Source organism: Oxyura jamaicensis, chromosome 19 (genome assembly GCF_011077185.1).
Source record: "Oxyura jamaicensis isolate SHBP4307 breed ruddy duck chromosome 19, BPBGC_Ojam_1.0, whole genome shotgun sequence".
NCBI lineage: Eukaryota > Metazoa > Chordata > Aves > Anseriformes > Anatidae > Oxyura > Oxyura jamaicensis.
The window spans coordinates 7,001,803-7,016,357 of NC_048911.1; the positions used below are offsets into that span (position 1 = coordinate 7,001,803).

The 14,555-nt window shown below is 49.9% G+C and overlaps 1 protein-coding gene across 2 annotated transcripts in view; it reads right to left on the reverse strand.

Annotated features, from left to right (window-relative positions):
- The window catches only part of SSH2 (slingshot protein phosphatase 2), an 86,999-nt gene that overhangs the window by 63,803 nt on the left and 8,641 nt on the right, over positions 1–14,555 (reverse strand). The window contains exon 1 of one of the 2 annotated variants that reach the window (XM_035343132.1): positions 10,894–10,920. The exons of the other annotated variant lie outside the window; for it this stretch is intronic. Within the exon in view, the coding sequence (XP_035199023.1) occupies positions 10,894–10,905 (12 nt within the window). The 5' untranslated portion in view covers positions 10,906–10,920. Of the gene's footprint in view, positions 1–10,893; positions 10,921–14,555 lie in introns of those variants that run through there. 2 annotated transcript variants of the gene reach the window in all.

Below are 14,555 nucleotides of genomic sequence, written 5' to 3' on the forward strand. Positions count from 1 at the left end.
AAAACCCCTACACCGAAGCAGAGCTACACAGGGCTTCTCTCTAAAAACTGTGCAGTGGCGTATCAGTCGGCACCATCTAGAGAGTTACAGACACTAAGAAACAAAATCTGTCGTCTCCCCGAACAGACCTTTCCTCTAACTTTAGGCGGCCTTTCAATACAGTGGAAGTATGACAGTACAGACTGATTAACGTAATCATGATTCTGCTAAATGCAATGCTTCCCAGAACCTTGAAGGTATCTGCTTACTCTCCTTTTAGGCAAAGATAACAAAATCGTCCACTGGAAATCTTTAAATCCTCAGGCATTCATTTGCCCACAGCAGTACCAACTGCTTATGGTGATGGGACAAGCGTGAGAAATCTCATTTGCTGTCTAAACATGGGAGCTATAGCTCCAGTTTTCATACCAGGAATTGTTGCTGATGTCAGAGGTGGAGTTTGGTTAAGACCAAGTCACAAATATGCACACGTACACTGGTGGATCCCAGGCAGGACTCCTAGAGATCCCCGACACCTCCGAGGTCTTGGCCTCAGGGTCCCTTTCCTGCTGGGAGAGGCAAAGACAGCGAGAATAAAACAGGGGTGAAGAAGCCAGGGAAGCAAACCAGCCAGCAAAGAGCCGTACGAGGAGAAGCTGGAGACCTGGGACTGCAGCCGAGATCTTTTATAATTCATGAGCAATACTCTTACGCGTTACAAGGGATAAGGATGGGGAGCAGACGTAGCTGATGCACACCACCAGCCTCTGGTTTAAGTCACCAAAGTTAAGTTTCCCATTGAGATGGACAAACATGAAATGGGCTTTCATAAAAAGGGAAATATTTGGGTTTTGCTCCTAAACCCGAAGGGCTATTTTAAGAGGAGGAGGGTGGAAGGAAGGGAGGTACACTGCAAAGGGAAGGGTCTTTGTCTTGCAATCAGCCATCTTCCTGTTAGCATCAAGTTTAGAAATAAAAATAAGTTTGGGTTGTTTTCCTTTTTTTTTTCTTCTTTTTCTTTTGCACACAGGTGCACGCTCACGACAGCCTCATCTGTATCCCACTGCAGTTACCTACACAAAAAACCAGGGAGCTGTTCCAGGGCTCTTTGCAGGCACAGTTCAGCTCCAGAGCTTTGACTCTTCCCAGAGTCATAGGGTCACCAAAGCACTGCTGATCCACCTGCATCACATGAAATACTGCGTTATTCCCGTACTGGGACAGGAGGGGAGCTATCCGGATACCACGTTTGTGCCCAGCTGCGCCAGCACAGCCCCAACTCCTGGGCAGCAGCATAACCAGGTACAGGCTTTTCATCTCCCCTGCTTGCCACACGGACAGAAGCACATGCAGCCATCTCTGCAATACGTTTAAGCTGTATCTTCACCCCATAAAATCTCAGGAGTACAGTCCTAAACCCGAGCGGTGGCTGTAACACGTGCACATCTCTCTCCCTGCCAGCAGGCAGAGAGCCTCTCACCCACTCGGCTCCTGCGAGATCCAATCCCTCCGGCCAAATCCCCCCTTGACGTAAGGAGCATACGACGCACGGGATGAATCGGGAGCAGCGCAGATATCTTCATGACCCACCCAACTGTGAGGCCTTGGGCCTCCTGCATCAAGCATTAGAAGATGATTTTCTGGATGAAAAAAAAATATCTCCAAGTGGGAAGTTATTTAAGATTTACGAAGGTGAACCAAAGGTTCAGAAAAGGAAGCAGAGCAACACCCAATCTTTTTAATTCCATGATGCTCGACCTCTAAAAAGCAACACGGACGGGGGGGTCAGGAGGTCATCGCTGTTTGGAACTGTCAGCTCTTAGCAGCGCTTGATCTGAAACTGTGCTCAGCGGTGCGATTACAAGCTGTAGATTGTTACCTAGAATTTGTGGGAAGCAAAAAAAAAAAAACAAAAAACAAAGCAAAAACGGGGGTATCCAAGCAAGAACATCGCACGGCGTGCCTGGATGCAGCAGCATCTGCGCTGGCTCTCGCAGACGGCCGCGGCGTACCGCGGGATTCGAGCAGAGCACAGCGGGGACTCTGCTCCGCTGCGGCGATGGAGCAGGAGCAGGAGGCTGGCAGAGGTTTCCCAGCAGGAGGTTAGGCTCTGTACCAGAGGAGGAATCAGCAGGAAAATCTCTTCACCCCTGGACTTGGCTTGGGTAAGGACAAAAAGCAGGTCTTTCAGGCAAAACTTTAAAGGAATCGCAGGGACAGCTTTCTGTATGTGCAGGACACAAAGCAGAGCCTTTGGAGGGCAGGCAAGGGCTGCAGATCCCCCCTGGCACAACGCTGCGGAGGCACGGGGGGAAAGCACACCCCTCGCTCACATCCTTCAGCCCCCGGGAGCAGAACAGCCCCCAGCTGCCCACTTCTACGAGACCACCGCTGCTAAAACCAGCACACAGCAGTTACAAAATACCCAGAATCGGTTATTTAAAAAGAAAAAAGAGAAAAAAAAGCACACACCCAGGTATTAGTGCCATGCTGTTGGAACCCGAGCCAACACGCCGAGCCATTTTACTGCCTGATAGAAGCTGGTTTGTGCACTCTCGTGGGGCATTTCCCCACAGCACGGCTCTGCCTACGCTCGGCCAGCCCCATGTGCCTTCCCAGCTAGTGGGGGGACCAAAACCAAGGCAGCAAATACAACGGCACCTCCTCCAGCAGGGGTGGAAGGAAAAAGAGAAAGGAAAATGAAGCTGAGGAGTGAGAGAAGGTTTTCTGGAGTGGTCAGATACGAGCAGAGCTACGTTGCGTAACGACGGCCCCTTGACTTTTGTTATTTCTCCCAGCCAGCTCCTCCAAAAATCTATTTGTTATTGTTTATTTGGGTACCAGTCCAAATTGCTGTGGGAGGAAAGAGATTAAAAAAAAAGGAACTGCTGTCCAGCCATTAATTCTAGCACTGCAGCCATCCAGTACTCTCCGTCTGTTAACGAATCAGTGCCCTGTTTATTGCAATACTCGTCCACAGAGCCTGGAAGTTAAACACGAGAAAAACAGATCTTAATGAGACTTAGCAAAGCAGCTCTGGCTGTGTTTCTCCTCGGGCAGGATGAATGTGCCTCTGCTGATTTACCCACGGCTCGGTCCAGACCCGCAGTTTTGCCCCGCATCTCCCCCCTGAGAGCAGGCGGCAGCATGCAGCCGGCAGCAGCGCTCCTGAAACGTAAGCCTCTGCGAAACATTATATTGCCATAAAGACCGGGCTGTGTCAAAAGCTGGGAGCAGCCATCCGTCCTCCCAGCCTCCCAGGATGGAAAAGAAGTCACGTTCCACCAGGTAACAGGAGAAAGCCCTTTCTGACCCGGAAAGCAGTGCTCTGTTTGGTTATTTTCCCCTCCCGGGCCGTAAATGTCACTGCCACCGGATAGTCTGGCCTTTGTGGGTCCAGTCCGACCTTTTTACCAGGTTCTTGCTTTCACACAGCCACCTCCGGGCCAAACCTCCCTGTTCCCAGCGCATGAAGGGCTCAGCAAGAGGCCAGAAGCGCTGAGCCAAAGGCAAAGAAGCCCGTTAGCCTTGGCACACACCCGGCTTTGCCCAACCCCTGAAGTTCACAGCCCTATCAGCCGTGTGGCCCTGCGGTGCTCGTCTGCGTAATCCCAGCTCCTTCGTACCATCTGTTCCCCCCTCGGCAGCCCGGCCATCAGACGATGCTACAGCTCGTGTCTCCCTAGTAACGGGGTTCTGTCGATCCTTCCCTGTCTTCCTACCAATCCCGCCATCTACCAGGATTTTCCCTGCAGGGGATGCAGAACAGCATTGGTGGAAAAAATACAGGGGATGAGAAACACTTCAGGAGAGGCATAGAGGGTGTATGAGTAGTGCATGGGGTTAGGAGAGCTAAAAACCTACTGAAACCAGGTGTTCTCGTTGTATCGGAGTAAGACCCCAACACAGCTTCTGTGAGCCAGGTCTGGGATCTCACCTGAGCACTCAGTGCTCCAACAGGTCCTCTTACAAAGGTGCCAGCTATGAATAGCCGTGAATCAATACACAAGTCTTAAGAAAAACACCCTACACATTCCCTGCATCCCTAAGACCATGTTCTCTAACACTTCCAAGGCTAAAAACGCCACCACCCACACCATGCAGGTGAGGAAGGGCTGTATCCCCACTCTAGAGACTGGCTCTCTTACTGCAGGATTTCTGTCGGTGACTGCTGGCTGCCTTCGCTTCCTTAATCCTTAAATCCCCGCACTCTCTTCTTGAGGTTAATCCAGTTAAAGCTGTCCCCTCCCTTTGGCCGGGGCTGTGCAGAAACGACCACCTGAAGGGCAGAGCTGCTGAAGGCAACGCTCAGGGTACGGCACCTCCCAGAACCTGGCTCAGCTGCAGGAGACAGCGCAGGATAAATGCTCATTGCTGGTGCCAGACAAAGAAATGAAGATCAGGAAGGTGAGGGCAAAAGGCAGTCCTCAGGGACTGGTTAAGTCAGCAGGAGTCAATCATCCAGCCCGACCCAAATCCCCGAGCCGCTTTCTGCCTTGAGATAACTAGGAACAGGTTTACGCTGTACTAGGATAACGCAGCCCTAAAGCAGTGTAAGTGCCCGTGAAAATCCCTGGTTTGGGGAGTAGAACTTGCCTTTGAGGTCGTCTGTAAATAAGATGGCTACACGGCATTGCTGCAACTGGAATAGTGACCACAGTCAGCAACAGCAAATCACTTCAGGCAGGCCACGCGGATCCTGCCCCAGTGCCCACGCCGTGCATCTTCTCCTTGTGAAGCTGGCCCAGAGGCCCTGGAGTAGGGTGCGTAGCTGAGGAGAAAACCACCGCACATGGGCTCCCTGGTGCTTGCCAAGCTCTTCAAGCTATGCACTAGAGCCAGGCCTGGGACCATAAGCTCTTTGTGTCCCTGGTCATTCACAACCCAGAGAAACACAAGCCTGGTTTCGAGGGCTGTTTGTCAGCCTCGTCCTTCCCAGATCCTCGGTCTCGGGGCAGTGGGGATGAGTACGTCCTGCAGCGCGGCTGCCTGCTGGGGAGCCCGCAGGGGACATGTTCAGCTCCCCCGGAGGGGAAGCAGCTACCTGGAGACAGGCAGGTGCAGGGAAAGGGGACGAAGCGAGGGGCAAGCTGCCCGTGCCGCTCAGATCCGTAGCACGCTGCTAACTCCACTCACCCAGATACGGAGAGCCTCTGATACTCGGTCTCTGGTGCATATTTAAACGCTCCTTCTGAATGGCCGATTAGTCAGAAGTGGAATGTTTCTGCATTCATGGAAGAGCTATTTTAGGATTACATTATGCGCTCTGCTTCCATTAATAGGTACACTTAGAAGAAAAAATCCGAGGCGCTACACCCAGCGATGCACTCGCCTCAGCTACTGCAGGCACAAACATCCAGAGCAGGCAGAGGAGAGCCGGGTCCTGCTACTGACAGACCGCATTTGTCTTCACGTTTCCAGGGATCACCTGCTCATTAGGCGTGCCAAATCCTCATGGAACAAGCCAAATCGCTGCGCTCACCAGCCACCCCCTTTACAGACCTGCCAGCCTGCACCTAGCAGAGATGTAACGCCGCCGTAGTGCCACCAGCTGAAGGAAGTTACCCAGACCAGGGCAGCATCTCCCATCTCCTGGGACTCCGCAACTGGCTGACCCAAACGCTCTCGTTCCAGGCTCCAGTTGCCCTGCCAGTGCAGCCCACACTTGCCAGCACTCCTGGTACTCACCTGTACCCTGCCGGGCCCCCTTCCTCGCATCCCATGGTTATTTGTCAAGCTGAAACTCACTGCAAGTTGTTTTGGAGCGAGTCAGGAACTCTCAGGTTTCTTAAGCTAGCAAAGCTCACATTATTGATTGCTGCCAAGGGTTTAATAAAGCCAAAGCCTGGCGATTTTCAGGAAAATACACACCTGTGTTTGGCCCAGAAGAGCTGTGCGATGCAGAACAATCAGATCAAAACAGTTCGGTCAAAAACCAACCCACCGCCAACAACAACAAAACAAACCCAACCCCCCAAAACAACCACACCCTTTGTTTGTTAAAAAAAGCTTAAAAATGTGTAGGTGTGTATACGGTGTTGGTCAACAGATGTAGAGACCAACAGAGCTGCAACTTCCCTTCCAATACTCTCAGCACATCTGTACCACACGTGGATCTAACGCAAAAAGGTTCAGCAACCTGCTGCTCACACTCCCTACCCGTACACATATATGCTAGCAGCCCTTCAAAGCCCCCAATATTCTCTCCTACGTGTACTGGGATCGCAGCTGTATCTAGAAAGCCGCACGCAATGACCTGTCAGCTGTGACACCCACATTTCTTCCATCCCCTCACGTGTGAGCTGCAATATCAGGGTTAGATCCATCTGGGAACCGTGCAGGAGCTAAGGAAGGAAGCATGAATGCAAGCACTTGGCAAACCACAGACGAGTTGCATGCCGATGGCACAAGTGACGTTATTCTTGTTTCAACAAAATAAAAATAAATCGATAATCTTAACACGGGGCAGGTTCAGGATGAAGATCAGCTTTCTGCCAGTCTTGCTTTTGCTGGCAGATTTACACGGAGGGGTCTGAAGACCAAAGGCAGAAGAATCCAAAAGGTACACGTATAATAAATCTCATTAAAGCCAGAACAGGTTAGCCCTCTGATGAACCTAAGCTGCAGATCCTCCTAATGCGCTTGAAGAAAGCTTGGCGGACCGGCCAAATGAGGAGGATTCCCTCAGCTCACACATCCACGTCCTCTGAGCCAAGTGGAAATACGGTGAGCTGTGCAGCATGAACTGAGCTCTGGTGGCTTTTTTTAAAAATTGTAACCGTGAAGAACAAACCAAAGTCCTGAAGTCTGATGCAACAGGTACTAGAGGCAGAGCTGAAAACAAGATCCAACCCGGAGGAAGAAAGGTGATACAGAACTCACTGCATTAAAACCAGTGTCACTCTGGGGCTGGATCTGAAGAAACGCATTAGTCCATGCAGACATAAAAATACACAAAAAGCATCCGGGAACTCAGAGCACAGTCCGTCTGCTGAAAAATGCACCCCCTAAAGATGGTCAGCCTTACTTCGTGACACTGAACGGCTTGAGGAGACATCTCCTCTGTAAAGCCTTGGCTCCAGGAGGTCGGGGCAGTGACCTGCATCCAGCAGCAGCTGCACCACCAAGGGTGGGGGCAACACAGAACCCGACAGCAGTCGCAGCACATACAGGATCACAGAGCCACAGAACAAAACAGATCACTCGCAGATTTCCCACTTGAAGCACGCTCCCCAGAATTTAGGAGCTCTCTGAGCGAGATGTCAAGACACTCTGTTTTACCAAAGCATGCTTTTTTTTCCTTTTTTTTTATTAAAGAGGATGTGGGGAGGGAAGCAACACAACTTCCAACGCACATATCATTTCTGTGAAAATACAGAAGAGTTCGGTTAATGAACCAAGTCACAAATTAAGCAGTCTGAGAATTTCTAGTAGCTTGGCCACGACACAGCCATCCCCCCCTTCACTACTTAGCTCAGAATGCAAGAGCAACAAGAACACATGATGCAGCCCACACTGGTACGGGCAAATACATGGCTGGAGTCACAGGAGCACATTCTTGGGGGCTCATGAACCATCACATGACGGCTATCACAAGAAGCCAATTTACTAAATACAATTTAAACTTGTGGAAGTTACAACTAATAATAAAAGCCATGATGGAATTCCCTTGGGAAGGGGGGAGCTGCACTTGAAAAGAAAGCAGCAAGCAGCAAAATAGCGATCGGCTCTCATGCTGTCAGGAAATTCTGATTTATAATGCTAAACACCTAAGCTAATACGGGTTAAAAGTCCCTAATACGTGCTTCTAGTTACACAACTTACAGCCAGTAAAAAGCCTACCAGCCATCAAAACCTTAGCAATGAGCCTCCCAAGAAGGTACAAACATTTGTATTGAGTTGTAGAGACCTGGGCCCAAACGTTTCAGACTCTGCCAGCAGACTGATCGTTTGCTCTAAAGCTGAGTGTCTTTTTTTAATAACTAAAACCAAGAGGACATGCAATGCACAGCCCCTAAACTGCCAGGACGCACTGACAACTATTCAGAAGAAAATACACTCACTGCTTCTAACTCCAACCACATAAATGAAAATAAAAGCAGAACTGCCTCTCAAGAAGCAGACACTGCACAAATCGATTTTCACACTTGCACCATTTGTATTGATTTCTGTACCAGGACAAAGGAACCTGCTTTTTATTTCATAAGAGCCACGTCCATACGAGATCTCAAAGCTGTATTAACATTTTATCTTGCCCTTTTTATTAAGGATTGGCCCCGTCCTAGGGCAGTGCTCCACATTCAGGGATCCCGAAGGCTCCTGACTGTATAAAAGGTTCTGATGATCCACAGGGCCACTATCAAACAGATCACTCCAGACTCATCCTCGGGATTAAGTCATCTCTATTTATGAGCCCTGATGCGATGATCTGTCTATTACAGAGCCTAAGTGCTGCATGAAAGCCTCTTCAAGGCCTTCGCCATCTGTGAATTACATTATTAACAATGGCACGGACTTCCTAAGAGCATCTGGTTCTCTCCCCAGCCCCCAAACCGCTGGAAAATTGCCCTTCAGCATCTAACCAGGCTCGGGTTCGGCTGCCCGCCTGCCCTCCGGTCACGGAGGGAGGACGGGGCTCAGCTCCCCGCTCCCACGCCCTCCGCGTACTCTGAACAACTCCTGCTGTTGTTAAGTTAAAGAGAAACAACCCAGACACGCGTGCCACAGGCACTCGATTGGGAAAAGCCCGGGTTTATTTCATCATTTCGCAGAGTCCTAAGGGTGATCCTGGCCGCTGCAGGTGGCAGCCCCGCAGCTCGGGGCGCTATCGGGAACTGGCAGCAGCCAGCGCGCCACCCTGAACTGCCACTGCTGGAGGTAACTTGCGAGATGTGAATAAGCTTGTTGTCATCCCAAACCTCTGCCCCACCAAGGATGTTTCAGAAGCTGGTTCTGAAAACACGCCAGCTTCTCGTAAACAAGGGAGGAAGAGACCGTACCGCCCGGGGCATCGGGGCGCGCTCTCCGCGGAGTGTTGCAGAGTCCCTGTCCCATCACCAGCATCCTTGGCTCCTCAGCAGCACCACTGACCCTCACAGGACCAGAGGACTTCCCACCCCATTTGCCACTGCTTGCTGTTCAAACCCAGATTCTACAGTATCCTCCTCTGTCTCAACTTCTCAGCAGTATTTCTTGCAAGAGCCCAATGTTATGGGCAGCTCAATAAAGACTTCTGTTCAGCAGGGAACAAGCAGTCCTGTACCATGCAATAACACGCAGAAAACACGGGGTGGAGGGAGAAAAGATGACAATGTTTTGGGACAAAATCACGAGAACCCTTCTGCTGACATATTGCTTCTCCAATTCCTACCCTTAAAAAATAAAAAAAAAATGAAACCAGGTGTGCATTGAGCTGCTCAGCCACTGGCGACTGAAACATACTCGTGCTATGACTCCGGGTAAGCACTTAATTTACTCAGGTGTCCAAAATAATGGAGAAGGATGTTTATCCGGAGTCACCATCATTACACCGCGCTGTGCAGGTCGTGAGAGGAAGTGTGCAATTACTGGTGACCTCAAGCTAGAGGAGATGAGGAAGCTAGGAGCACACAGCAGCTAGCCTCCAGGATGGTCTTGCCAGGGTTTAATTTTGTTTCAGCCATGACTAGTCCCTACAGCTTGGATGGCAGGTTGGAACCACGACCCAGGCTCCCGGGAAGGGACATTCCTGTGTTTTTATTCAGCCATTTAAACAAGAGAGCCAAAAGAAAAGTAAGCAAGTTTTATGACTGCCTTCCGAAGGCCTGCCTAATAACAGGGTCCCAAACTCTTATTTCCATGTAACTTACTGGGAGGGGTGCAGGGAGAAGAAAAGTAAAGGAACGTGGCAAGTCTTGCAGCATGTCCGTGGCTATCAGGGATGGGCTCTGCCAAGCCCAGCTCCCGACACAGCAGGAGCAGGGCATCCTGTCCCCACAGCCTCAGGGTTACGACGCTAGTACTCCAGCAGCAGCAACTAGAACTGGAATGAAGTCCCATCCTTCAAACAGTAAGCGCAGGTGATCATGTAATCAAATTAGCTAATATTATGCTAAATCGGTGCATTGAATATCGCCCAGTGAGCTCATTTCTGGAGGCAGTTCAACGCCTCACTTCTAGGACTGATGTCAGTGTCACATGCCTGGAGAGGATCAGTCTGCAGCTGGATGTTTTAAAGCCTTCTATCAGGGGCACAGAAAAGTCAGCGGATTTCAACAGCACCAACTAATGAATTTGTGTTTTATCATAACAGTTTAGTCACCAGACCCAGCTGGCAATAGCTGAGCGAGTATCAGGCCCTTTCAGAGGTTCCCCTTGCCTCCTCTTTAAGCCACTAGACGGAAACTGAGGAGTGGGGCAACACACTTGTTTCAGCAGAGAAAGCTGTGTTTCAACAGAAAAGAAAATCAACAGAAAGACAAGGAAACAGGAAACTCTCGCTGATTCTGAACGATTAACTGTTGAGAAACTATGCTCAGTACTTCTCAAATAAATCACAGCAGGGCAAAAGGTGCTGAGCATGGGGAGCACAAACGCTTCACACTGCAACATCCATCCCTGCATTCAAACCCCGTTCAACTCACAGATCAGCCGTGAAGCTGTATTTTATTGTGACATAAAAGAGGGATGCCTGAAGTTCCGTGGCAAGTGTTCATGCAGTATCTGTGAAGTCTCCCGCACCCTGACGCTCGCTGCTTGCGCTCTCCCAGCGGCTAGGAATGGATCTGCGTTACACAAATAAGCAGTGTCTTCATTGTGCAACTGCATGCGACTTTTTTTTGGGAAAAACAATGCTCAAATACAAGGGGTGTTGTGTGCATCAGGCCGCAGAGTGGGTGGTAGTGGTGTTGTCAGACAGCACGCAGCGCTGCTTACCTCCACGCCCATTGACTTCAGTGGAAGGAGGCTATTTAGGAAAAGTCTCTGAAGCTGAAGCGTTCCCTAACCCATGGTGGTGTCCATATGCTATACTCAAGGAAGAGAAAAAAAAAGAAAAAAAGAAAACCAAAGAGGTGAAGAAGCATGAAATCGCAGGGCCCCCATCTCTTCCTTCCTTGAAGACTCTCGCAGTCCCCATTCCAGTTCAGAAACCAGGCTGTACACCCATCAACTCCGAGCAAGCCCTTCACCGCGCTCCCCGAGCCTTTTACACCTCCAGAGCGTAGGATGAGAACCACGCTAATCATTTACTGCATGCTCACATCGCTCCCAGAAGACCTGTGATGAAGATGCCTTAAAGCTTCACATTCTGCTCAACTATTCAGTTGTTCAGCGCGACTAGCTCAGGGGCTGCACGAAAGCACCCTGCCCTTGTGCAGTACAGTGCAGGGATCATCTGAAAAGATTCCCGGGAGCTTCTCTGAAAGGAGCTCACAAGCCCTGAATCCGTTTCAAGGGCAATTCAGTTCGCACACATCCCAGCTACAAGTTTCACTTGTAATAGCTCGAGGAGGAGAGCCAGAGGCAAGGAGCACCGCGCTGCCACGAGCGCGAAGCCCCACGCATGGGGCTGCCGGAGCAGCCAGCAGCTCGGGGCCGCCGGAGCTGGCAGAAGGACCAGGCACTGGGATGTTGGAGCGTGTGACAGGCACTGTGCTCACCCCGTGTGAACCCACGGGTGAATAAATGTGTGTGCAGAGCGCAGCTGGGGTCAGGGAGGGTTACTGCACAGCCACCTCTCTAGTAGCACCAGGAGCAACTCCCCGAGGCTTACCACTCGTTTTCAGCCTGCACTTTTCATCCTGGGTATTCAGTTAAGGAAAGAAGCGACTAAAGGAAACAATGAGATCCTTACATGCACAAGTTCTTATTGTGCTGCTTGCAGTTCAGTAAGACATGTTCCTCATTTCACGATGAGGTTTATAAGTTCAGCATAACCCCAAGGTTTTATTGAAGTGAGCAGAACGCAGCCTTAATTCCCAACTATCCTATTTTCAGCCCAATTCCCCCATACAGAGCTTCATTTTTTCAAAGGTTTGAAGCTATTTGGCAGTTGCGTGCAGCCCAGACCAGCCCATACTTTTTTTTTTTTTTTTTTTAATTTTAGACTTAATGTAGCATGTACTCTCAGAAAGGTTTACAATGCAGCCTTTTGTAGTTAACTTGCTCCAAGCTGGGCCACTGCCAGGTTGTTATCAATGACATTTTAAAGCAGATGAATGAAGTTCTTATGTACAGTGACAAGCAGAATTGTGATATGGCACATGCATACCCTGAAAGAAGAGAGCTTGCTATTAGTTTGTCAGGTTAATAAATAAATAGTGATTTCAGGAATAAAAGCCCTTTATTAGGAAACAAAAGAACAAAATTAATATTTATAAAGCTTCAGTGGTTAAGAGCACTCTTTAAAACAAGATTATTCCATTGCAGCTGGAGCCACCATCGCAGACCAGAGATCCTCGACCATGGCTTCCCCTCCCAACACCCCGCTGGTGCTGGGCAGGGGACGAGGCTCAGCTCCCTGCTCCTTCGGGGGCAGGCTGCTTTCAGTACACCAAGCACCTGTGGAAGCCCATGACACTGCCACAGCTTTGGGGCTGCGGCTGCTCGAGGGGCTGCCTGCAGGTTTGGGATGGCAGCAGGGAGCCTGGGTGCTTGGTGCTTGCTGAGAGCAAACCCAACCGAGAGCGGTGAAGCTGCACCTTGGCAAGGCTGCCTGCAAGCAGGAGGCAGCTGGCGAGTGGCTTCCCCACCTCTCTGCTCACAGCCTGTTGATACAGCTCGACTGCTTCGGGGTTTCTCAGTGTTTCCCACAGCACATGCAAATCTGCCGTGGCATCAAAGCAAGGTTGAAGAAGAGTCAATCGTGTCCAGGATGTCCCATTTCACAGCGACCAAGTGACGTCCTGACAAAAGCAGACTGCTGCTCCCCCCACGCTGCCTTCACGTTTAACCCCCCTCAGCCCAAGAGGATCTGTGCTCATGTGTCCTAAAACCAAACCTGTAACCCTAAACTTAACAACAATAAAAACTGAGCTTGTTTGACTATTTTTTAGATGCGGTGCATCTCAAGTTTAAAATCAAGACATGAGCACTTACTCAAGCTTAATTTATTTTGCGTCGAGCCACCTTCAGCCCAAATTCCAACAGACATCAGGCTTTCCTCCTCCTCTAGAGAAAATCAAGTTGGACTTCCTCCCGCATAAGAGAACGAGGCAGAAACCGCCCCAAAATAACCGTCTCAGCCATCCACACTCACATTAACAGCTCTCAGTTAAACAGAGCTTCCTCCAGACTACAGCAGTTTCTGGTGTACGTCTAAGAGCAGAATTCCACTTCAAAGCCCTTCAAAGTGTGGGCTGCAGCAGGCTGTGGCACAGCTGATAGCTTTGCAAGCACAAGTTGAGATCGGGGATCTGCGGAGCATGCGACAAGCACTCCTTTCACCCACTGAGACTGTGCAAACTCGACTCCAGCCGTACTACAAGCGTTAACTGATAACGTCTCCCTTGCCTGCCAGTTTATATAACTATGCCCAACTCTGGGGAAGGCGTCTGAAAATACGCTACGTTCATGTTGCTTTGCCCAGACAGCTGCTTATTCAAGCCTTCGGAGCGCAGCAGAAGGTGCCCAGATGAGGGCAAAGGATTTCCAGCGCAGAGGAGGCACCCGCAGCACATGCCGAGGCGGCAGCAGCAGGCAGACAAGAACTGCGAGACAGCCTTCACGTTTCATTTCCACATGTGATTGTGCTGAGAAGGTTCTGCAATATCAGACCTGACCCTCGCTACAGGGGAAGGAGCTGTCTGGAGATTCGCTGTAGAGCTGAAGTTTGGGCTTCCATGTCCTAATAACTGCTGTGAGATCAAAATATCACCGAGAAATGTCAAAAAAAAAAAAAAAAAAAAAAAAGCAGGTTGTCCTGTTTCACTTCACTTTTTGAAGTCACAAGCTCGCTACCCTACCTAAGCACAACTCACCTGAAACCAAAAACAGAGGAAACTCCCACTAACAAGGCCCACGAGATGTTACATAAGAAAAACACTTGTTCAGTACGCGAATTAAGTCTTTGTCAACTGTGCTGCAATTTTAAAAGGTAAAGGAGAACTCTGCCATTTCAAGGCTTACACTGCACCCGGGAAGACAAGAACATGGCAGCTAGTTAACTGCTTAACGCCACCTTCTGAAGCACTATGCTTAAGTGTGAAGCATCAGCTGAAGAACATGCCCAGATCTGCAACCTTCGGCTATTTTACACCATTCTGGAGGACTGTAGAGAGGAAAACAAACAAGAAAGAACTGAAATGAACACAACAACAGTAAGAATCAATTCCAGAAATACTGTTACCTTGTCCCCTAGCATTTCCTCCTGCTTCCCCACTCAGCACTGCTGCAAACCAACAGCAGACACAAAAGGATGCCCACCGATGAACAAGTCGCGAGCCATCTCCCAGAGAGCTGCTCACCCTCTGCTGCTAAGCATCAGCAACCACATCCAGAAGGAGCCCTGGTTTTTAATTCTCGACTGAGCAACATTGACTCCAAGTAAAGGTCTGGGCTTTGGGTTTTGGATGCCTGGACGACGGCACTCAGCACTT